The sequence below is a fragment of the Galeopterus variegatus genome, unplaced genomic scaffold (genome assembly GCF_000696425.1).
Source record: "Galeopterus variegatus unplaced genomic scaffold, G_variegatus-3.0.2 Scaffold443, whole genome shotgun sequence".
NCBI classification, from domain to species: domain Eukaryota; kingdom Metazoa; phylum Chordata; class Mammalia; order Dermoptera; family Cynocephalidae; genus Galeopterus; species Galeopterus variegatus.
Window position 1 is genome coordinate 473663 of NW_007726554.1, and position 25231 is coordinate 498893.

Consider the following 25231-nt stretch of genomic DNA (forward strand, 5'->3'; position numbering starts at 1 on the left):
TACTTGGGTTTGGCGGCTGGATCACTAGAGACGACGCGGTCGGAGAGCCGTTAGAATTAATTAGGGGTCTTTGCGAAGGTGGTTGGAGATGTGAACGCGGGTTCGCCCTGCCTTCCACTCTCTCTTCTACTTGGGTTTGGCGGCTGGATCACTAGAGACGACATACGGGCAGGGCTCTCGGCCCCTGCCATGGATGAAGGCGGTTCCCACATCCGCCGAAGGGTGTCTATCCGCAAAAGGAACCGTCCTAGCCTGGAGAGCATTTTTGCCGCCCCCACTGCGGCAGAGCTCAAGCCCGGCGATGAGGAGGAGGAGGAAACGGTGGCCGGGAGTCGACGGCGGAAAACCGTGGGCGTGCAACCGGTGAAGGTACAGCCCGAGCCACTGACAAATTCCCCCACGTGCTTCGGCCCATTAACTACCTTTGGGGCGGTGTTACCAACGCAAACCTCCTCCGCGTGTCCACTGAAAGAGGGGTGGGAGACCAGGCTTAGAGCTTAAAACTGCAACATTTTGTCAGTTTCCTGCCCGAGTGCAAACGATTGTCCAGTTAGATAATAGCTTTTATTGACTTCTGTCGTATTTGTTACCGCCGTTAATCTGCATTTATGAGGTATTGCTTTATCCACATTCCTATATAGATATGAAACGTAGACCCCGAGACATAAAAGTTGTACACGCAGCAAATAAAGTGGTATGACTGAGACGCATACCTAGACTTCGAAATCACGCTACTCTCAGCGTACTAATAAAATCTATTTATTGAAGACTCGTCTTGTGCTGGGTACTTCGTTGAACTGGGTACATTATGTAGATTTTACAATAGTAATTGGGCCCTGAGAAGTTGAAAAACTACAGTAATGACTCCAAATTGTGTGTTCTGAATCACTTCACTATATTACTGCCACCAAATTAGCATCTCTCCTCTTCACTAGACCACCCCAAGTTAGTGTACAGACTCAGTCTCAATTCCAAATGCGCAGGACCAGAATCTGCTTGGAATGTCTAGTGGTATAGCCGTGACTTTGTTACAGGCCAGTCTATGTAGATTGGAGTCTGGGAGGGGAATGCTGCAGTTAACAGAAACTTTTGGTGAGCTGACATCCTAATAGATCTCTGCCAATCTTGTTACCGTTTTAAGGATTTAGCATAGGCGTAAAAGTAGAATCGCAGTACCACAACACTCCAGGAGTGCTGGTTAGGAAAGTTACTTAACTTCTATGGGCCTCCATTTCTTCATTCTGTAAGATGATGGTAATAATATCTTTTTCAGAGGGTGATTTACATGAAGGTCTATTATCCATATGTGACCATATAATTATATACTTGGTACAACCCTAAGCTGAAGCTTTTATTCCTAATGAAACTGGAATTGTCCATAAGTGTTTTTGTTTTCTTTTCAGCATAGTGACAGTGAAGAGGACATGTTTGGTGACTATGATAGCTTTACTGAAAACTCCTTTTTAGCTCAAGTTGACGACCTGGAACAAAAATATATGCAACTTCCTGAACATAGAAAACATGCTACAGATTTTGCTACTGAAGATCTTTGTTCAGAAAGCATCAAAAACAAACTCAGCATTACTCCTATAGACAACTTTACTGAATTAAAAACTGATGAGCACACAAAGAATCAAAGTGGACATAATGATGTCACTCTTGAACCTGGAGCTGATCTTTTGTATGATGTACCTTCTTCACAGGTTTTATACTTTGAAAATTTGCAGAACTCTTCAAATGATTTGTGTGATCAGTCTGCTATAGAAAGGGATTGGAACTCATACTATCACAAGACTGTGAATGAGGAATTGCCCCATAATTGCATAGAGCAACCCCAGAAAAATGATGAATTCTCCTCTAAAATCAGAACTGGTTCAGATATGAATAGGAGAAAAAGTGTTAAAGATGATCTCAAAAGTGCCATGACTGGAAATGCCAAGGTCCAAACACCAATAATTTCTAGGAGTAAACAGCTCAAAGAGACTCTCCTATCTGAAGAAATTAATGTTGCTAAAAAAATAATTGAGTCATCATCACATGACCTTGGTCCTTTTTATTCGTTACCCAGCAAAGTGAGAGACCTTTATGTTCAGTTCAAGGGAATTGAAAAGTTATATGGTAATGCTTTTTGCTGAAATGGAAAAAAAAATTTTTTTTCATTATTACCATAATATTAGTGCAAATCTATGGAAGCAAATGCTTCTATGGTCATAATTCTCATCTTGAAAACATTGAAATATCAGTTGTCATCTTTCCATGCCTATCCTGATACCTCTTTCCTTCTCTTCACAGTCACACTTCTCAAACAAGTTATCTTTGCTGTCTCTCTTTTCTCACTTCAATTAATTTCTCAGTCCACTCCAATTCTGGGTTCTGTGCTCTTGCTTGAGATGTAATGACTAGGGTTTCTAAACCCAATGATACTTTAAGTGCTTTCCTTATTTAGCTTCTCAGTAGTTTACCTGCCACTGTTGACCACACCCTTCTTGAAACACATTTCGGGCGGCCCCGTGGTGCACTGGGGAGAGTGCGGCGCTGGGAGCGCGCGGCACTGGGAGCGCAGCAATGCTTTCCTTATTTAGCTTCTCAGTAGTTTACCTGCCACTGTTGACCACACCCTTCTTGAAACTCATTTCGGGCGGCCCCGTGGCGCACTGGGGAGAGTGCGGCGCTGGGAGCGCGCGGCGCTGGGAGCGCAGCAACGCTCCCGCCGTGGGTTTGGATCCTATGTAGGGATGGCCGGTGCGCTCACTGGCTGAGCGCAGTGTGGGCAACTCCACGCCAAGGGTTGCGATCCCCTTACCAGTCACGAAAAAGACAAAAAAAAAGAAACTCATTTCTTCTTGACACTTCACTCCTGGATTTTTCTCTGATTGTCTAGCTGTTCCTCGGTTTTCTTAGCTGGTATTTTCTTGTTTGGCTTTGTCTTCTCTACCAAAACTTAGTTGTTAAAATTCCATTTGAACACTCATGTCTTGAGTGAAAGAAATAAGTATTAGTAATACCATTGATTAAAACTAAACATCTTAAGAGATGGCTGCAGTCAAGATTTAAGTGCAAAGAAATAGTCATAATAATAATGTATGTTGTAGTATTTTTCAAAAATCCTGGGTCCTTGCATATATTTTAAATATTTGCCATTTTAGACAAAGAAGGGACAGTTGCTGCCATCCTGGAAGATCAGTGCTTCAGTCTATCACTTCATAACTATTTCTGCTTCTGTTAGGATCTTATGACCTACATGAAAACATGGGTTCTCATCTCAGAAGACAATCAGATTAGAGAAATAGTACTACAAGAAACACTCAAAGTCTAATACAGGACTATACAAGAGTCTAATAAATTCTAAATTGTGAGGTTCATGGTCTAAGAGTTAATGGTGTGTATTTCCCTGGAAGTAGATGTTAACTTTCTTCCCTCTGCTTTTCTCCTAGCACCTTGTTCTTTGTTTAATCTTACCTCATGCAAGAATGAATACTCTGAGGACAGAGCTCTATCTAACTCTTTCTTATGTAACTAGTGCTGTGCCTGATACACTCTGGTAGGTTCTCATTTGCTGGGGGTTGTCAGCCTCCTCATGATTTCTGGCCCTGTCACTTAAACACAGCTTTATCCTCCAAGCCTTAGTTTTTCGTCTATAAAAAAAGGGAGAATAATAATAATTGTTTTACAAGTTATATTCTGTGTCAAGGACATGCCAAATTAGATGTTGGTAATGATTATCAATAATTATATTGGTAGATTCTAAGTAATAACTTCAGTAAATAACTTTTTAAATCTTTTTACTTGTAAATCTGGCTTAATAGCATGACCAATTTAAAGCATAAATATGTGTGCTACTTTTCATTAAGCTAAAGCAGTAGTTCTCAAAGTGTGGTTCCTAGACTACAGCATCTCCTGGAAACTTGGTGAAATGCACATTCTCAGGCCCTGCCCCAGACCTATTGCAACAGAACCTGTGGGGGTGGAGCCTGGTAATCTGTTTTAACAAGACTTCACGGGATTCTGACCTGCCCCAAAGTTTGAGAAACACTGAGCTAGAGAACCTAAACCCTACACTGTTACCTTAGCATTTTTATCATAGAATTACATAGTTAATGTGTTTTATATAAGTGTTAAGAACTAGGTTAATATATTTATTTTTTAATGTGTGATGATAAATAATATTCCTAAATATTAGTTATTTTGGTCATTTTATACTTAAAAATCTGAGTTGGATATAATGGGGATATGGTTAAGTTGTATTTTGGGATAAATACCTGCAGTTTGATAACTAATGGGTGATACCAATCAAGTGTTTTTTAATTTTTAAGTATTAAATTTTAAACTTAAGTATTTTAAACATATTTTTAAAGAAATAAATACTTAGTCCTTTGTAAATATTTGGGAATCACCAAAAAAGCATGATGTTTTTTAATTTTTAAGTATTAAATTTTAAACTTAAGTATTTTAAACATATTTTTAAAGAAAGAAATACTTAGTCCTTTGTAAATATTTGGGAATCACCAAAAAAGCATGATAAAGTCACTTGTGGCTCTGTCATTTAGATATAACTATTTTTAGTATCTTTGTAATATATCCTTAGTCATTTTTTAAATTTGATTTTTAAAACATATTCAAGTCCAACTTTTCTATGCATGTATTCTTTTCTATTATTTGTATATAATTGGATTCATACTATCCCACCCACATTTATGATCTGCTCGTTTTCCTTAACTGCATGTTGAACATATATAAGTAGATCTATCCCCATTTTTAAGTTTCAGAGGATTACAGCATATGATTGTGCAATAATTCATTCAGCCTTTACCATCCCCCCCCATGGCACTTTGTTATCTACAGTGTTGTGATGGACATCCTACACATAATCTTTGTATACCCTTGCTTTTATTTCTGTAGATGTAGAAGGAATACTGCTAGATCAAAGGCAATGTGCAGTTTTTTGATACTGCTAGATTACTTTCCAGAAAGATTACAGCAGTTTATATTCTCACAAATTGTACATGAGAGTGTGCAGTTTGTGAGAACATAAACTATTTCTCCCCACTCTAGTCAGCTCTGGATTTTACGTTGTGAAGAGCTTTTTATTTTATTTGTTTGTTTATTTTGCCAGCCCAAGAGGTAACAGTTGAGTATCTTTTCAGGTATTTGTTGGCCATTAGCATTTCTTCCTGCTGTGAAGTATATCTTTTGCCTGTTTTTCTAGTGATGAAATACTGATACACATTTTGAAGACTTTTGATGATTTGCATTGTCAAATTATCCTTTATAATAGTTTCCACACCATGTCTTTGATCTGTTTTCATGAATCTCACCTTGCTGAGTTATGGGAACCCTAGATGTGCCAATTAATAATCCTAGTCTTTTATGGTTTAAACAGTCCTATCAGTTTAAATTGGTTTGGGGGCCATTCAGAGTCCAGGTTCCCGTGAGAGCTAGTTGAAGTTTTTATTGGTTTGTTTAAAACCTCATACATATTTTTTTTCCTTCTCCCCTTTTTCTCTCTAAGATGCCTTTTGGGTGAATGAAGAAGGGGAGCTTACATAATTTCCTTGCAGGACATAAGAGTCTTTGTACTGTCCTTTTGCTCCTCTGGTGTCCTGGATGATGCCCCTTGTCCACCAGGCTACTGCCTGCCCTGCTAGAGTCTTAAACCTAAGTCTGTAGCTGGTGAATAGGTGGGCTAGTTGCTCACCCTGCTGAGGAGGCCTGAACTAGATTGTCACTGGCTGTGCAAGTTGGACATTGCACACCTAGGATTTTTGACCTTAAACATTGATTGTAATTACATTTACCCTTATGAGAAGATCACCACACAGGGAGAGATTTAATTTTTCCTTCTTAGAAAGCAGTTTTGAGATTGAGAGTATGGAAGGTGAAAATAATGCCTTGGTTGTTTTTTTTAAATTCTGCAGAATGGCAACATACTTGCTTAACACTGAATTCTGTGCGAGAAAGAAAAAATTTAATATATTCCTTGCCAACAAGTGGTGGAAAGACCCTCGTGGCTGAGATTCTAATGCTACAGGAACTGCTTTGCCGGCGGAAGGATGTTTTAATGATCCTTCCATATGTGGCAATTGTCCAGGAAAAGGTGTGGTATTTTTTAAAACAAATATTTGCTAATATTATTTTAACATTAAAATCTAAAAACTAGGGGCCGGCCCGTGGCTCACTCGGGAGAGTGTGGTGCTGATAACACCAAGGCCATGGGTTCAGATCCCATATAGGGATGGCCGGTTAGCTCACTGCTGAGAGTGGTGCTGACAACACCAAGGCAAGGGTTAAGATCCCCTTACCGGTCATCTTTTAAAAAAAAAAAAAAAAGAAATCTAAAAACTAGGGGCCGGCCCGTGGCTCACTCGGGAGAGTGGGGGGCTGATAACACCAAGGCCATGGGTTCAGATCCCATATAGGGATGGCCGGTTAGCTCACTGCTGAGAGTGGTGCTGACAACACCAAGGCAAGGGTTAAGATCCCCTTACCGGTCATCTTTTAAAAAAAAAAAAAAAAAAAAAAAAATCTAAAAACTAGCATAAGTGTAAGAACTTTTTATTGACTGAGAAGAACCTCTTAATGATAGAGAATATTTTTAGGATATACAAAAGCAGTATAGAGTATTTACATAAAATCTCTTCAGATACCAATGACCTGTTGTAGAAAGTTTTATTTTTTCTAAACTGGTGGATTAAACTCCATCTTGAATGTTCTATTAATATTTAGCCAGCTTTTTCAAACAAAAACTCATCAGTTACTTTATCAAAGTAAATGAATTATTCTGATGCTTTTTGACATCAAAGGAGACCATTGAAGTATATTTTCACATTTATTATTTACTCTAAAAGTTGCATTTATTTTGCAAAGACCAGCACATTAATTTTATAGCATTCTTTGATATGTATGCTTTCTCTTTGACCTTGTTCCCATCGATTCATATTAAACACTACTTCAGCTTTTTTAAAAATCCTATGAGCACTTTTTTTTGTTTATTTTAACTAATATTCTAGATTTCAGGTTTGTCAAGTTTTGGTATAGAACTTGGTTTCTTTGTTGAAGAATATGCTGGAAGCAAAGGAAAATTTCCTCCAATTAAAAGGAGAGAAAAGAAGTCACTGTATATTGCCACTATTGAAAAAGGACATAGCCTGGTGAACTCCTTGATTGAAACTGGAAGGATTAGCAGTCTGGGTCTGGTTGTTGTAGATGAGGTTGGTTACTATTTTTGTAATTTATCAATGTTTTTATTATACTAATATATTTATTATTCTGATTATGTGGATCTGCTTAGTACCTCCATAAGAATAAGTAATTTATTTTAATATATAGACAATATAGGTGAAGACATCCCACACTTGGTAATCTTAAATTTGGTTTTATGTCAAGTGTTGGCTAAAGTGTGAATGTATGTGTATATATAATTTAATAATAGTACTTATGAATCCCAGATGTGTCAGGATATTGCTCCAAAACTCATTAACTTAAAATACCAATGAAATAATGCATATATACTATAGTTGTTATGTCCAAAATGTTTAAGAGCTATAAAGCAAAGATTACATATTCATTTCATTCAAATATATGCATGTTTTATATGGGCATTATATGAAGATTTATTTTCTGCCTTTTTTTTTAATCTCAAAGTTGCACATGATTGGTGAAGGAAGCCGTGGAGCTATCCTGGAAATGACCCTAGCAAAAGTCCTCTACACTAGCAGTAAGTTTTTTTTTTTTTTAAGTGAGATCACTAATTGATTTATAATCAAGAGACCTATAAAAGACAGTTATATTACTATTTAGAGTATGTTACCTAGAGCAACATACTAAACTTTCTGCCTTAGTTTTTTAATTTCTAAAATAAGCTTATAGATTTTTGTTGGAAGAATGGATGGATGAGTAGAATTATGAAAATAAATGAAATTAGTATTTGGAGACATCCTCTATCATTATCCTCCACTTACTAGCTATGTGTGCTTAGTCACATCACTCGACTCTCTGTTTCTTTATCTGTGAAATGAAGATAATAATGGTATAACCTGATGGGATTATTGTAAGGATTCCCAGTTAACGCATGTAAAGCATTCAGCAGTCCATAGCCAAGAGCACTCAATAAAGGTTTGCTGCTGCCACCATCATCATCATATCAACAAAGAGTTTATTTAAGTAGTTACTTTAAGGAGCTATTTTGCAACATTAGATATTCTTTTTTTTTTTTTTTTTTTTTGTCTTTTGTCTTTTTCCGTGTCCGGCAACAGATCGCAACCCTCAGTGTTGCCACCGTACTGGACCGGGGACCGGCAACGGGATTGCAACCCTCGGTGTTGCCCCCGCGCCTCGCTCAGCCAGTGAGTGGGAACCGGTCTGTATGTGGGATCCGAACCCTCGGGCGGGAGCGCCGCCGCGCTTCCCAAGCAGCGCACTTATCCAGTGCGCCACCGGGCCGGCCCCAACATTAGATATTCTTTACGTGTGCATGAAATAGTTATTCTAAGTGTCATCTCTACTATTTATTGATACAGTATTGGAATACTTAGCTTATATATGGAAAAATTATTAACTATAAAGGTCAAATCTTATTTTTGGTGGCTGGCTGGTACAGGGATCAAATCTTGGACCTTGGTGTTATCAGCACCACACTCTAACTAAATGAGCTAACTGGCCAGCCTTAATAAGAATTATTTTAAAATTTTTGACAGCAGGGGCCAGCCCGGTGGCGCACTCGGTAGAGTGCTGCGCTTGGGAGTGCGGTGGTGCTCCCACCGAGGGTTCCGATCCCATATAGAGACCGATCCGCTCACTGGTTGAGTGCGGTGCAGGTGTGACACCGAGGGTTGCAATCCCGTTGCCCGGTCGCGGTACAGGCGCGACACCGAGGGTTGCGATCCTGTTACCAGTCACGAAAAAAGACAAAAAGGAAAAAAAAAATTTTTTGACAGCAATGGTATTTAGGCAGGTTGTAGCACTTTATAACCATTCATTCAAAAAATATTTATTAAGAACCTACTGTGTACCAGACACTATTTTAAGACAGCAGCAATGAAGAAACATTTGCTAAGAATGCTTCTTTGGTTTTGATTCAATAGCTAAGTCTACATAGAGAGCAGTCATTTTGTATTGCCCAGGAAGTCATGCAGCTTCACAAGCTTCGCTCCACCTTTATTTCTTAAAAATTAAGAAGTTAGCAACCTGATAGCAAGATCCCATAAAGGACTTTTTGTGTGGCAAGAGTTTGGGATTCATTTAGCCCTGTATTTTATACTCTACATCTGTCTGTAGCTTTACCTGTGGAACGGTATCATAACTCTTCATAGAGATCACCCAGATAGACAGCCATAAGCATATTTACACTCATTATTTTTGTTTAGAAGTCTTAATAAGTATTCTACATCTTGCAAAGTTTTAAATTTTATGAATTCTAAGTATTCATTTTCAGGATACCTGATAGATTTCATTCTTTGATTGCCTGATTAATATACTGGCAATATATTTGTATTTTTCTTACCTCTCCCCTCTCCCTTCCCAAACCACTCAGGAAGAATTCAGAGCACAAAAAGTTTGCTAGAATTACTTTATGATATACTAAACACATTTTCCTTAATGCTTTGGCATTTTGTTTTGTTTGTTTTTAGAAACAACTCAAATTATTGGTATGAGTGCAACATTAAGCAATGTTGAAGACCTACAAGAGTTTCTTCAAGCAGAATATTACACCAGTCAGTTTAGACCAGTATGTATCTAAGGTTTGCACTGTACTGATTTGTTATATATTCATCCTAATTAGAAATAAAAGTAGTAAACATAGTATATAAAAAATTCTATAAAGTAGTGAAAGTGGAAAAAATTCCTCTCACCATGGCTTTCTGCTAATAAGAGTTCGTATATAGAGAATGTAAACTCTGAGGGGTCAGGAATCCTGGCTTTGGTCACTATGTATCTATAGTACCCGGAACAGTGCTTGGCCCATGGATCCTCAATGAATTTTTCCAAATTCATTCTGTTTTTTACTACTTATTCTCTAAGGTAAATTTTTTCATTTGGCCAAAATTTAGTGAGACATATTTTGAGTTATTGGTACATTAAAAATTGGTATCTTAAAAGTTAAGATATTTTCAAATATTTATGCTTTGGTAGTTATAATTTTTTTTTAATAAGTTAAGGCTTCAGATGGATTTGTTTAAACTCCTCAATAACAGCATTCCCAAAATGCTTGAAGAAAGTAAACAAATGTAATTGCAGTTATTTGAAAGTAGCTCATAATGTGCATAAACGCCCTGTTTGCAGTACTAGTGTGCATGTTCTGTGTCTCAATAGATTTTCAGAAAATAATTTTTTATAATCACCAAACTTTAATTTGAAATTTGATGTTTTTACATTTGCACCCAATATGAAAATTTTCAAAAGATATTTTCTGACCTTAGTTGTCACAATAGAGTGTATCCTTTAAGAAATGCAGTGAGCAGCATTGACAAACTATTTTTGTCTTCAAATAATTAAACTAAAAATAACATGGCGGTATTTAGAATTAAAACAGATGACTAATAAGACAGAAAGTTTTAGATTTGGGGGAATAACATAAATAACTCCTTAATGAAAGATAAAGAGTATGAACACTATAACTCACTTGTACTTTCTGTGACAAATACAAAAGCGTCTGGTTTCCTTTTAGATATGTAGCTACTCGATTTGAAAGTATTTCTTCAAGGATATTAATCCTTATTTTGATTTAAAGGGAAAAATAGAAAAAATGGTAAAGCAAAACTTTTAATTTGAAGCATATTTTACATATAAAAAAGCTAAAATCTTTGCATAGCTGTTCTTTTTGCAACATATTTTACAAAATTTAAAACTCTGGAAAGAGGAATTCATATGTGGTATTAATTGCAAATGTCCTTTTAATTCAAGGTTGAATTAAAAGAATATCTGAAAATAAATGATACAGTGTATGAGGTTGACAGCAAAGCTGAGAATGGTATGACTTTTTCACGTCTCCTTAATTATAAGGTAATGTTGCTAATCATTAAATCCGGGTTCCCAGACTTTGTGCCCAGATATCCTGGGGCACCACATAATCACATGGGTACCATGGTATAGTTTAAGTTTTTGAGAAAAATGGCTGATGCTTGACATCTCTTGGACACCATACAAACTACTGGTTCATGGTAGCTAGTTTGCAGTTTCAACATTACATCACGCTATATTCCTTTCTATGACACATTATTGTGAAATTGAGGTTTTTGCAGTTGCTGTAAGCAGATACCATATGAATATCAATCAGAAAATGAGAATGTTTATGTCCAGTCTTACTCCAAAGTTTGAAAGACAGTGTCAAGTTATGCACATATCTCATTAGTGAGCTGTTGTGTTTAAAAATGAAATAAAAATATTTTTTCATTCACTTGATGTGTATTATTTACTCAGATGGCTACTAAATTGTGAGGAAGTACATGTTTATTAAGTTGTTTGGACCTAACTACTTAATTAACAGAACCATTAGATATTTCTTTTGGTCTTAGGGCTCTGTGAACCAGGAAAATTTGGAAACCTCTCTCTTAAATGTTTATTCATTCAGCAACAGTAATAACAAAGGATAATTTATGGACCATGTAGTTCAGATACTGGTATATGAAAATGGTAATATCTACTGTGTCAATGTTTTATGACTTGGCATTTAAAGTCACTTTATACTTTGAATGAAGAATATTATAAAGAGGAGAAAGAGATTTTACAGCTTGTTTAGAATTCTATGAAGGAGTATTATTCAAAATCTGTATCTTAATTAGTTTTCAATAAAATCGAAGGAACTGAGGAGATTTTCAATAACTTTACATTTCTTTTTCATGTTCTTTGAAGTCTTCATGTCTGCTTAGTGTTGTAAAAATTGTCATAATTCAGTGTTAGAAATATGTTCTTTAGTATGGTTGAATCTGTGTTTTTGAAAATTATTCATAATAGTAAAGTATATATTTTATTTATGTAGTCCTTTGACTATTATTAGGATAAATCTGTGTTTCTCTCTGTGGGCTTTTTGTTCTGCTTTAGTGGAAATGGGCATGTAGTAAGGTTATTAATAACACTATTTTCATTTTTTAAATTTATCTTGTTTTTTTAAAACTAAATATATCTAACAAAACTCTAATAACCTAAGAGAAAAGTAGGATTTAACATTTTGTTGTTTAATATAGGTTTCATCTTTTCTTCAAATGATCAGATTTATCAAGTGAGAAGTTCAGAATTATGGATGGTTTACTTACCTTTCAAATCATGCTGGTAAAAAATTGACATTCACTCATGGTTACTAACTACCCTGTTCCTACATCTTGTTTTGCAGTATTCTGATACCTTGAAAAAGATGGATCCTGATTACTTGGTAGCATTGGTGACAGAAGTTATTCCCAATTATTCCTGCTTAGTTTTTTGTCCCACTAAGAAGAACTGTGAAAATGTAGCAGAAATGATATGCAGGTTTTTAAGCAAGTATGTTAATATTTTAAAAGAAGTATTTTATTTTATTTTTATCATGAATTATAAGCTATGCATTCTGTTTATTGAGCAAGCACTAATTACTTCTTGCATATTATTATATTTAGTTGTTATAGTAAGTTCTAAAGGCCCTGACCTTAAAGAAAGAAAATTTAACTGTGAAATTTACATGTGAAATAGCCAGAGAAAAATTCTAAGGCTACATATAAGAGAATGCTGACTAATATAATGTCTAGATCAGTGATTCACAACCTTGGCTGCACAGTGAATCATCTTAGAGGTTTAAAAATCCCAGTGCTCAGGCTACATCCTAGACGAATCAGAATCTCTGGGAGTGGGACCCAGGCATCATTTTGTATGGCTCCCCAGACAAGTCCAATGTACAGTCAACGTGAAGAATGTCTGGCTTAGATAGTCAAAGTACTAATTGCTGTAATCACTGTAGGGACAAATTATATCTTCACCTTAACCTTTTCTTTAATTAAATACTGTTGCCTTTGTTTTCTGAGTAAATGTCACACTTAAGTTGTATGGGCAGTTCAGTTTAATTTTCTAAATAATTAAGAAATATATTGGTTTGCAATTTTACAGTATTTTAATTTTGGCTCTGTCATACTCATAGAGGTAAGTGTAATTTGTAAATTGACTTTAGAAGTACTGACAGTTCAGTTTTTACTGTACCTATTTGTCCCGTGTGTGATTTTATCATTTTTTCAGACATCTTTTTGGCCCCTTAGCTACTACTATATCACCATTTATAGAGTATTAACCTGAATTCTAACCTAGTCATCCTCTACCTCCCTTCATAATCCTACTGTCATGGATTGGTCTAAAATTGAATTAAATTTATTGAACAGCACAAAGTAAAAATGCTTAGGATAAGCTCAAGGAGTTGTTCATTTTGGTAACTGATAGTCTGCCTTTACAGTGATGATTTTGATTATAAAAACCTAAGAAAGCTAAGAGAAATACCACATGTTCTCACTTATTTGTGGGAGCTAAAAATAAATAAATAAATAAATAAAATATACATACAAATAAGGAGGGGGAGAAGAAACAACAATCACAATTCCTTGAACTTGTTAAGACAAGTGAACAGATATGATGTAGTGGGGTAGGGGAGGGGGGAAGGGAATGGGTTAAAAGGACATGAAAATCGACTACAATTTATATTGAGAAGTTAAAATTTAAAAATTTTTTTAAATTTTAAAACCCTAAGAAAGTTAAATTATCATTGAAGTATTCTCATTAAACCACTTATTTTCTTATAATAATTTAAGGTAATTTAACACTGGCTAAGTGACAGAGACATTATAGGGTATTATTGAGGTTTCTAAAATGCTAGAGTGTATACAGTCAGTGTTTTACCACATAGTAAGTATGATTTAATAATATATGTGCTTCTATCTCCAGAGATGAAAATTTATGCCTTAAAATAAAAAATCATCTTTGATAAAGATGTATGTTGTAGAGAAAAAACAACAACAACATCTAGAGCAAGGGTCTAAACCTGGCATCCATGGATTCATAAGATGAACTATGAATCCTATCTTCTGGCTATTTTAAAATATATAATACATTATTGTTAACTATAGTCACCCTCCTGTGCAATAGAACACCAGAACTTATTCCTCCTTTCTAACTAACTTTATACCCATTAACCAACCTCTGCCCCTCCTTACCTCCCCCCTCCCTTCTGCAGCCTCTGAAACCACTATTCTACACTCTACTTGTATAAGATCAATTTTTTTTCCCCAGTTTTTTTTGTGGTAAAACATATATAAGAATTTCCATTTTTAACATTTTTTTTTTTTGGAGGCTGGCCAGTAAGGGGATCTGAGCCCTTGACTTTGGTGTTATCAGCACCATGCTCTAACCAAGTGAACTAAATAGATAGCTCCTATTTTAAGCATTTTTAAACATACAATTGTGTGGAATTAATTACACTCACAATGCTGTGTAGCCACTACCTCTATCTATTTCTAAAACTTTTTGGTCATCCTAAACATAAAATTCTGTACCCATTTAGCAATAGCTTGTAGAATCAAAATTCTTTTTTTTTTTTTTTTCCTTTTTGTCTTTTTTACTGACCGGTAACGGGATCGCAACCCTTGGTGTTGCGCCCGTACTGGGGACTGGCAACAGGATCGCAACCCTCGGTGTTGCGCCCGCACCGCGCTCAGCCAGTGAGCGGGAACCGGTCTCCACATGGGATCCGAACCCTCAGCGGGAGCGCCACCGCACTCCCAAGCGGCGCACTCTCCAGTGTGCCACCAGGCCGGCCCAGTAGAATCAAAATTCTAAGAACATTTTATATACTTATATCGATAGAAGTAGTACATTTTTGAAAAAGAATGCATGGCATCTACTAAAATGACAGTGATAGGCATTTTGTCACTATAAGAGCAAGGTTTCATATTTTTAACAGATGTTTTTTCTAGGGACTATCTGAAACACAGGGAGAAAGAAAAACATGACTTGGTTAAGAACTTGAAGAATATCAGCAGTGGCAACCTGTGTCCTGTTTTAAAGCACACTATCCCATTTGGTGTTGCCTATCATCATAGTGGCTTAACAAGTGATGAAAGGAAGCTCTTGGAGGAGGCCTATTCTATAGGAGTTCTCTGTCTTTTTACCTGCACATCCACCTTAGCAGCAGGTGTCAACCTACCAGCTCGAAGGTAAGAGATATGTAACTTGGCCATGCTTAAAGCTTTTCAGTTTCTAGCTTGCAAGGAGTTTTGTTGTTTTACTCTTTCTCAGAAGTGGGTGAGAATTTATCAAATGTTCTTCAGCATTTGCTGAGTTGATTATTTGGCTTATTTCCTTTAATATTTTAATAAAAAATAACAGTAGATTTCCTGGTATTAGAATTTCTTTCTTCTTTTTTCCCTATCTGGCTTTGGGTTTTTTACCCTAGTTGTGTAGAAATACTGTAGTTGGCAAGCTTTTCACCTTTTTTTAGTATATTTAGCATACAGATTTTCTTAAAACCTTGGAGAACTAATCCGTAAAGTCATTTGAGTCTGATAACCCTTTTTAAGGGAAATCCTTGATTACCTTTTCGGTTTTTACCAGAGGTATAGGCCTGTATATGCTCTATATAATTTGTGCTGTGTGATTTTTCTCTAATAAATGGTCAATTTTTATAAATCTTCTTTGAGTGTTAAAGAGCATACTCATATGTGTTTTCTGTTGGGTATGCAATTTTATATATCTCAGTGAAATCACAGTTGTTGATTGTGTTACCAGCCCTTCTATTTTCTTACTACTTTTGATTCCTTGATCTGTGAGTTTTATTTATTTTTTATTTTAATTTATCAATATACGATGTAGTTGATTTTTTGTGTCCCTTTACCAATTCCTCTTTCCCACTTCCTTATCTATGAGTTTTATTTTTTTGTTGTTGTTGTATTGCTTTTTTTAAAAGTTTTTTTATTTATTTATTTTTTATTGAATCATAATTGATTATACATATTTTTGGGATTCAATGTTGACTTATGTTGATCAAATCAATATTATTAGTATGTATATTGTTACAAATTGTACTTATTCTTTATGCCCCTTGTTCAATCTCTCCCCATCCCCTTTTCCCTCCCTTCTCCCACCACTGATAACCCTAAGTTTCTTCTCTGTCTCTGAAAGAGTAATGGTTACTCTGTTGATTTGTTGTCTAGCTGATCTGTCCAATGCTGAAAGGTATATTCAGGTCCCCCAATATTATCATAGAGCAAATGTTTATTCTGTCACTCTGGAATGGGCTTTGTAGAGAGAGACATCCTGTTCTTTTCTTTGGTCTCTGCTGGTGACTCTCCTTGTGTCAATGGACTCCAGAGGCTGGCAGACCATCTGCATGGTGGTTGTGATGTCTAGCCACTTCCGCGGCAGCCATGGTTACTGTGGTGGCTGTGCTGGGCCACCCACGTGGAGGTGATGTTTTTTGGCATACTTCTTGGTGCTGGTGGTGTGCCTGGTAGTGGGGGGCATCGGTCCCCAGATCCATGCCCCAGGTCCCCAGGCAGGTCCCGAGGCGCTGGCGGTGTGCCTACACTGTGTGCCTGGGTGTGGACTGGGGGGAGTCTGGTCCGGGCTACAAGCCCCAGGCTCCCCGGCAGGGCACTGAGGCCCTATCTATGAGTTTTAAAGAGGTGTGTTAATCTCCCACTTTAATTATGGAGTTGTCAGTTTTTCCTTTTTACATTTGTAAGTTTTTGCTTTGCATATTTCAAAACTATTTAGTTATACAAAGGTTTACTTCAAATATCTTATTGTTAAATTATACCTTTGGTCTTTGTGGTTTTTTTAGTGATTTTGCTTTAAATACTAGGACTACATTTTTTTGCCTATTATATCTTTTTCCATTCTTTTATATTCAATTTCTGTCACTGATTATGTTTTTCTATTTTTCAGACAAATGAAAGTTACATATTCTATTTCTGTTATTCTAATGATTAATCTTAAAATTTTAAAAGTTGTAATCAATTTTTTATCACTTTAGAATTAATCAATAACTAATCTCTCTTGAACATAACAAGAATTTTTGCATTAGTATATTCTCCTACTCTGCCCATATATGTTGCAATTACCTAGTATTTTAATTCCAGATTTTTTAATTTTTTTATCTCATAACCAATAATTATTTAAACTTTTTTTTAATTTTTAAAATTTTTTTGGTGGCTGGAGAGTATGAGGATCTGAACCCTTGAGCTTGGTGTTATCGGCACCACCATGCTGTATCAGTTGAGCTAACAGGCCAGTCCTAATTATTTAAACTTACCTGTAAATTTTAATTTTTGTTTTGTTTTGTTTTTTGCTTATCACTGCCTCTTCTATCTCACATTTTCCATGATCCAGTTTTTATTTTTCCATCCTTGAGTAATTATTTTTAGAATGCCACATTGGGGGTAAAAAAAAAATTTGAGTCTTTAGATAGCTGAAGATGTCTTTCTTTTGGCCTCACATCTTGACACTTCACTAGGAAAAGAATTCTAGGTTTAATTATTTTCATTTGTGGATTTTGTGGATATTGTTCCATGTCTTCTAGGAGCCAGTGTTGCTTATCTTTGTTTTTGCATGGGTTTGCTATTTTTTCCTCACTGGATGTTTTTAGGCTTTTCTCCTTAACCTTAAAATTTCATCCTGGTATGTAATAATAATTGCAGCTATTACATTCTCTCCCTTCCATTGTAATAACAGCTTTACATGCATTATTTATTCAGTCCTTACAACTCCTCTGTAAAGAAGATCATATTTTAATACCCACATTTTAGAAGAGAAAACTGAGACATGGGACAATTAAATAACTTATTCAACTTCACACCCAGCCATTGAGTTTCCTTTTTTTTTTTTTTTTTTAATCCAAAAAGATGACCGGTAAGGGTATCTTAACCCTTGGCTTGGTGTTGTCAGCACCACGCTCACGCTCAGCCAGTGAGCGAACCAGCCATCCCTATATAGGATCCAAACCCGTGGCCTTGGTGTTATCAGCACAGCACTCTCCTGAGTGAGCCACAGGCGGGCCCAGCCATTGATTTTCGAAGGCAAGGTTTGAAACAGGACGTCTAATCTACATTCCATCAATCCCAATTTACCTACTTTTCACTTATAGGGCTTAGCACTTGGGTGGGTGTTTTCATCTAAAGCTTTATGCCTTTCTTCATTTTAATTTTATTCCATTTTCCTGTGATTATTGCTTCCGTCCTGTTTTTTCTGCTTTCTGCTTTTTGTGACTTCAGCTAGACAGGCCTCTTAGATTGAGCTTTCATATCTCTTAACTTTTCATACACATTTTTCAATCTATTTGAACTGTGTGATTTCTTTAACTTTATCCTCCATATGATAAAATCACTTTCTAATTGTACCCATTAACTATGTTCATTCATTATTCAGTTCTTCAATTGAAATTTTTTAATGAATTTTTAAAAATTTTTTAATGTTCAAGAACTCTCCTTTATTGTTCTTTCTTTATAACAGCCTGCTTTTGTATTGTGAATATAATATCTGGAATTTTTTGTGGACACCGATTAGAATTTTTAAAAGTTCTCTTCAGTTCCCTATAATATCTGTTTCTGTTGGTCATTGATTCTGTATGTTCTTGTTGTTTCTCTTTTGTGTTCTTAGTTTTAAGTGCTTAATAATCTTGGCTGTCTCTTGAGATTTATAAATAAGGGAGTCGGTTGATTAGTATAGGTAAATGGCATAGGTTTTAAATCTCTCGCCTTTGTACAGGAAAGCTGACTACAGACTTCTGTATACATGAGCAGGATAGAAATTGCCATTTTTGTAGGTCAAAAACAGTTGAAATCTGAAGTTTTATAGATTTATAAATAAATATGCATATGTTGATACACAATCAAATTTTTCATTTATGGAGTATAAAAATCAAAAACTTTGGAGATTGTTGCCATAGAATGATCATAGGCTTTGCAGCTAGGCAAACTTGAGTTTAAATTATGATTCTGGTAATTACTGATTTTGTAGTTTGGGGCAAGCAACTTAACTTGTTTGAGCTTCAGTTAACTTCTTTGTAAACAAATAAATAAAAAAGAATTTTTTAGGAATTAGAGATAATGTATATAAAGAACAAGATTCTTGGTAAATAGTAGTTACCTATTATTTTGAGTTATGATATCATTAAATTTAATACCACATAGATGTAATGAAATTAAAAGTTTAAAGATAGATGCTATTGCTATAGATGGAGTATTACTTTTAATTCATTTTATCAATTCCATAGAGTTATTTTAAGAGCTCCCTATGTTGCTAAAGAATTTTTAAAGAGGAATCAGTATCAACAGATGATTGGCAGAGCTGGCCGTGCTGGAATAGATACTATGGGGGAGAGTATACTTATATTGCAAGAAAAAGACAAACAACAGGTAATACTCAATCTTGTTGGTTGTTTGGTTTTGTCTTCTTTTTCTTGGTGTTTGGTCTAGCCCTTTTATGAGATAATCTTTTAAAATTAATTACTGATGGGGCCGGCCCGTGGCTCACTCAGGAGAGTGTGGTGCTGATAACGCCGAGGCCCCGGGTTCGGATCCCATATAGGGATGGCCGGTTGGCTCACTGGGTGAGCGTGGTGCTGACAACACCAAGTCAAGGGTTAAGATCCCCTTACCGGTCATCTTTTAAAAAAAAAAATTAATTAATTACTGATGTTCCTTTAAATGATACTTTCCTCTCCTATATTATTAAAAATTAGAGTAGTTTGAATATTTTTATATTTTAGACAATGAAAAGGTATTTTCCCTATTTATCTTTCTTCTATTTTTGTGAGGACACCTGGTAAATTCTTATTCTTTTCACTTTATGTTTTTTTTCCCTCCCCATCTCCGCAAATTTATGTAAAGTGTAAAATCTTTATAAGGACCACTATTTATTTTTATAGTAACACAAAGCTTAATGTTGCCTCAATTTTTGTAGGTATTGGAGTTAATAAGCAGACCACTGGAAAACTGTTATAGCTGTCTTGTTCAGGAATTCACCAAGGGAATCCAAACTTTGTGTCTCTCTTTGATTGGCTTGAAGGTATTTTTTAATACTTTTTAATCTTATTGCTGTTACCTGAGATAATAGATGTTAAAAAATTATGTAAAGTGTGAAGTAGAAAAGAAATGTTTATGTCTAATCTAATGTGGAAAAGAACAGTCTGACATGATAAATCTCAGTCTGGATTTCTAGGTACATTTTTAATCCTTTTTATTATAAGAAATACAAAAAACAACAAATCATAACTGGCATTCATCACAAGTAAGAGACTTTGGTGGATACTGTGGGGGATACAGGGAACTGTAAAGCATTGGGTCCTGATGTGGGATAATCCAGCCCCTCTGCCCTTATTGGGAGTTAAGAAGCACCTGTAGTCCTCTCACCATTCTGAGATATTATGAACATTTGGGACATCAGTATAGCGTTTATCAGGAAAGAAAAACACACACACACACAATAGGAAAACACTTTCCTAAGATTAGAAATTAGCTCTTTTTTAGGGTTAGTCTTCAGTAAAATCTTTCTGTTAGTGTTATTCTTAAGTTAATTAAATTTTAACTTTGTTGCCAAGGTCACTCAGACACAAAATGGGAAAGCCAGGGTTTGAATTCATTTTTGTCTAACTACAAAACCAGTGTTCTTAACCTATCATACAATCTGCCTTCCTTTTGCAGTCTGCTTTTATTAAATGGATGGTTTAAGTAAAAGTACAATAAGTAACTGATAAATAAAAAAGATATTATAAGACAAGTTTGATTACCTTGCAGAAGAATGGTGTTATCATATACTATTTCTAGAAGGGTGAAAGACTACAAAGAAGAAAAGGAATTAGTGCTGGGTTTTGAAGGAGATACAGGTTTTAGATCAGCAGAGGGAAGGGATAAGCTGTTCCAGGTACTTAAAATAGAATAAAAGATAAGAAAGCTTAAGATTATATGGGGTAACAGTCAATAGACTAGATTCTGTAGCTCTAGAGGAGGGCCGAGGATCCTGAAAAATAGAAGGTTGGGTGAAAAAAGTTGGGGCTAGACCATATGGTATAGATTGGGGAACATGGAAGAGCATGCTTAAATACCAGAATAAAGAGTTGTGACATGAGGCCGGCCCGTGGCTCACTCGGTAGAGTGCGGTGCTGATAACACCAAGGCCACGGGTTCGGATCCCACATAGGGATGGCCGGTTCGCTCACTGGCTGAGCGTGGTGCTGACAACACCAAGTCAAGGGTTAAGATCCCCTTACCAGTCATCTTTTTAAAAAAAAAAAAAGAGTTGTGACATGGACATTTATCAGTGGAGAATTAGTAAAAGTGTTCTATGGTTGTTTACACAAGGGCTCTGATATCAAACATACCTGGGTCCTAGTCCCAGCTCTGTCTCTTAGTACCCTGCCTAAATTATTACATCTCTCTTAAACCTCACTCAGTTGCTTTATCTGTAAAACAGGGATAATAATAGTATGCAGTATCACAAGACTAGTTTGGAAGTAATTGTAGTAATCCATGTGTCATATAATAAAGATCCAGAATAGGAGGGTTGCCAAGGAATCAGTTAAGGAGGGAGAGAGATCATGGAGATCTTCAACTTATTAATGCATTTATATATTAGAGGAGGTAACAGACCCAGAGAATTAGTGATTAATTCAGGCTCATTCATTGAATTATGGTTAATATGCAATGAGTTATGGTTACTATGTGGCTATAATTCAGATTTCTCACTTGCTGGCCTGTATTCTTTCCAGTATGCTGTTGTGTATGTAGAACATTCACCAAGTAAACATGAAATATTCACCAAGATAGACAATATTCTGGGCCATAAAACTAGTCTCAATAAATTGAAAAGGATTGAAATCCTACAGAGTATGGTATTTAATGACAACAGAATTATAATACATCAATTACGAAAAGTATCAGGAAAATACCCATATATTTGGAAATTAAACAGCATACTTTGACCCATGGTCAAAGAAGCAATCACAAGAGAAATCAGAAATGTTTTGAATGGAATGAAAATGAAAACCAATATATCAAAATTAGTGATATAGAACTAAAGAAGTGCTTAGAGAGAAATTTATAGCTTTAAATGCTTCTTACGATACAAGAAGGATCCAAGTCATTGATCTAACTTTCACCTTAAGAAGCTAAAAAAAATTTAAATAAATTAAAAGTAAGTACAAAGAAGGAAATGATACAAATAAAAGCAGAAATCAATTAAATAAAAAGTAGACAAACAAAAAAATTATTGATATCACAAGATGGTTCTTTGAAAAGATCTGTAAGATTATTGATTGGATTGATTAAGAGAAAAAGAGAACACATAAATTACCAATATTAGGAATGAAAGAAGGGTCATTACTAAAGATCCTAATGACATTAAAAAGATAGTAAGGTATTATCCTTGAATAACTGGATCCTTGAATACTGTAAAATGAATTCAGCAACTTAGATGAAATGGGGAAAATTGTTGAAAGACACAAATTCTCAAAATTGACTGAAGAAGAAATAGAAAATCTGAATAGTTCTATATCTATTAAAGAAATTTAATTTGTGATTACAAATCTTCCCACAAAGAATAATATACCACGATCAGTTGAGGTTTATTACAGTAATGCAGTGTTGACTTAACACTCAAAATTCAACTCATGTAATTCTCCATATTGACAGAATTCAACATCCATTTATGATAAAAACTCAGCAAACTAGGATTAAAAGAGAAAGTCTTGGGCCGGCCCAGTGGCGCACTGCTACAGAAGCTTCAGTAATCAAGACTGGGATTGGTACAAAGATAAACATATAGATTAATAGATCTGTGAGTTCAGGAAAAGATCTATACCATGTGGTTACTTAATTTTCAACAAAGCTGCCAAGATATTTCAAAGGCTAAAGTATAATCTTTTCAACAAATGATGCTGGAACAACTGGATGTCTGGATGGAATAAAAAAAAAATTACCTCACAGTATACAAAAAAATTAACTTGAAATGAATCATAGAACTGAACTTGAAAGCTAAGATAAAACTTCTAGGAGAAAAAATAGGAGAAAAAAATTTTTACCTTGGGTTAGGCAAAGATTTCTTACATGGGAAACAAAAAGCATAAACGATGAAAAAAAAAATCAAATATACATCATCAAAATTAATCTCTTCTGAGCTGACCACTTAGCTCATTTGGTTAGAGCAGGGATTTTGAACACCAGGGTCAAGGGTTTGCATCCCCATACTGGCCAGCCACCAAAAAAATTTCTAAAAACTTGTCCTCTTCGGGGCCGGCCGGTGGCGCACTGCTACAGTGCACCGCTTGGGAGCGTGGCGGCGCTCCCGCCGAGGGTTCGGATCCCACATACAGACCGGCCGCTCACTGGCTGAGCGAGGTGCGGGTGCAACACCGAGGGTTGCGATCCCATTGCCGGTCCCTGTCCGGTACGGGCGTGACACTGAGGGTTGCGATCCGTTGCCGGTCACTAAAAAAGACAAAAAGGAAAAAAAAAAAAAAAAAACTTGTCCTCTTCAAAAGGTACTACTTAAAAAATGAATAGACAATCCACAGACATAGGTGGAATATTCATAATTCATATATCTAACAAATATACATATGTCATGGGTTAAGAATTGGCAAAAGGAGCGCTTAGAGTAACAGGGAGACCGGAGAGCTAACTTGGCCACAAGGGTCACAAGGATGTGGTTTTATCCCCCTAGTGATGCAGAACAGTTTCATTCAACTGCACAACAGTTTCATTCATATTCTATTTTTAATAAGTGGTGTACAGAAGGGAGACATCCAGCCAGCAGTCAGTTCAAGAGATAAGCAGATAGGCAGCCTCCATCCAAGCCTGCCCATAGGAGGCAGAACTCAAGCTTCTGGGTCCAGTCCTGAGGACAGGCCATCAGGGTCCTTCCTACATCTTGGGGTAAGGGTTCACAATAGGGCTGTAGTTGTGGAAGGAGGCTGGAATTCTAGACAGGGTCAATAACCAGGGAAATCTTTAGAGTTGGAATTGAAGCAAAAAGTCAAGTCTGGAAGACAGAAAGGAACAACCAGGTGGGATAGGGTGAGAGAAAAGAAGGACAAGATCTGTGACTTGGTCAGTATGAGGTCAAGGAAGAGGAGGTGAAGGTGAACATCTCTGGAGATGCTAGATCCATGCTTAGACAGAAGAGAAGGAAACTCCAGGAATTAATAAGAGAACATAACTGTTGGTGGGCCATAGGATTCAGTACATTGATAATCCACAAACTAAGTACCAGTTCTTAGATATCTTAAAAGTACAATTTTAGTTTAATTGAATACTATACTATGAATTATTTTTACTAAAAGTAGGGAGAAGCAATAAAAAATGTCTGTGCCACATAATGTTTTTGTTATCCCTTATATTGGTTTGATGTGAAATACTTAAATTTTCCAGTCGAAATATCAGAATTGTGAAAGAGAAATATACTTATTGATTGACTATATTTTAGTATAGCATGCAGATTTCATTGAAATAGGCTAATAAAAGATTATTCTAATTCAGAGTCAACTCCACACCTAAATACCAAGTGAAGGGTTAAGTATTACTGTGGTTGCCATTGTAAGCTGTAAAGGGAATAAGAAGGCAAGAGAAAAAGGCAAGAAAAGACCAAGAAAAGGAGATGGAAATGAGAGAGAGATAAAAAGAGGTAGAAAACTACTATTCATCTTTAGGTAACTTTTCAGGCAGAGTGTTGCCTGATTCTATTTTCATGGAGTTGTTCAGTTGAGTTTTAATTTTTTTTTTTTTTAAGTGCAGTTTTAGAGCCAAAGGATGCTTTCACAGGTGAGGGCAAGGAGTGAAAGGAGGATTCCTGAAGGAGGCTGAGTAGGAATTAGTGAAAATTGGTTGGGGAGTAAACAGAGCACAGCTTTGGAAATATTGTGGAAAATTATTTAAAAACCTAAGGAGGCTAGCCATTTAGCTCAGTTGGTTAGAGCATGGTGTTAAAGCACCAAGGTCGTGACTTAGGATCCCCCTACTGGCCAGCTGCCAAAAACAAAAAAATCTAAGAAATTTTTGAATGAAAAATATGTAAATGTTTTTATAAAAAGCATGAATATGATAGCTATCTTCTCCCTTAAACTGTCTTTTCTTGCTAATTTTAAAATGCCGTTGTAAGGGCTGGCCCATGGCTCACTTGGGAGAGTGTGGTGCTGATAACACCAAGGCCAAGGGTTCCGATTCCTATATAGGGATGGCCGGTTCGCTCACTTGGGAGAGTGTGGTGCTGATAACACCAAGGCCAAGGGTTCCGATTC

General features: G+C 36.0%; 1 protein-coding gene across 1 annotated transcript in view; it reads left to right on the plus strand.

Annotated features, from left to right (window-relative positions):
- The first annotated feature begins 122 nt into the window (after positions 1–122).
- The window catches only part of HELQ (helicase, POLQ-like), a 49332-nt gene continuing 24223 nt past the window's right edge, over positions 123–25231 (plus strand). The window contains exons 1-11 of the mRNA XM_008568797.1: positions 123–369; positions 1404–2118; positions 5916–6094; positions 7008–7208; positions 7642–7714; positions 9627–9724; positions 10900–10998; positions 12326–12471; positions 14919–15158; positions 19214–19355; positions 19903–20007. Coding sequence (XP_008567019.1) covers positions 190–369; positions 1404–2118; positions 5916–6094; positions 7008–7208; positions 7642–7714; positions 9627–9724; positions 10900–10998; positions 12326–12471; positions 14919–15158; positions 19214–19355; positions 19903–20007 — 2178 coding nt within the window. The 5' untranslated portion in view covers positions 123–189. The remainder of the gene's footprint in view (positions 370–1403; positions 2119–5915; positions 6095–7007; positions 7209–7641; positions 7715–9626; positions 9725–10899; positions 10999–12325; positions 12472–14918; positions 15159–19213; positions 19356–19902; positions 20008–25231) is intronic.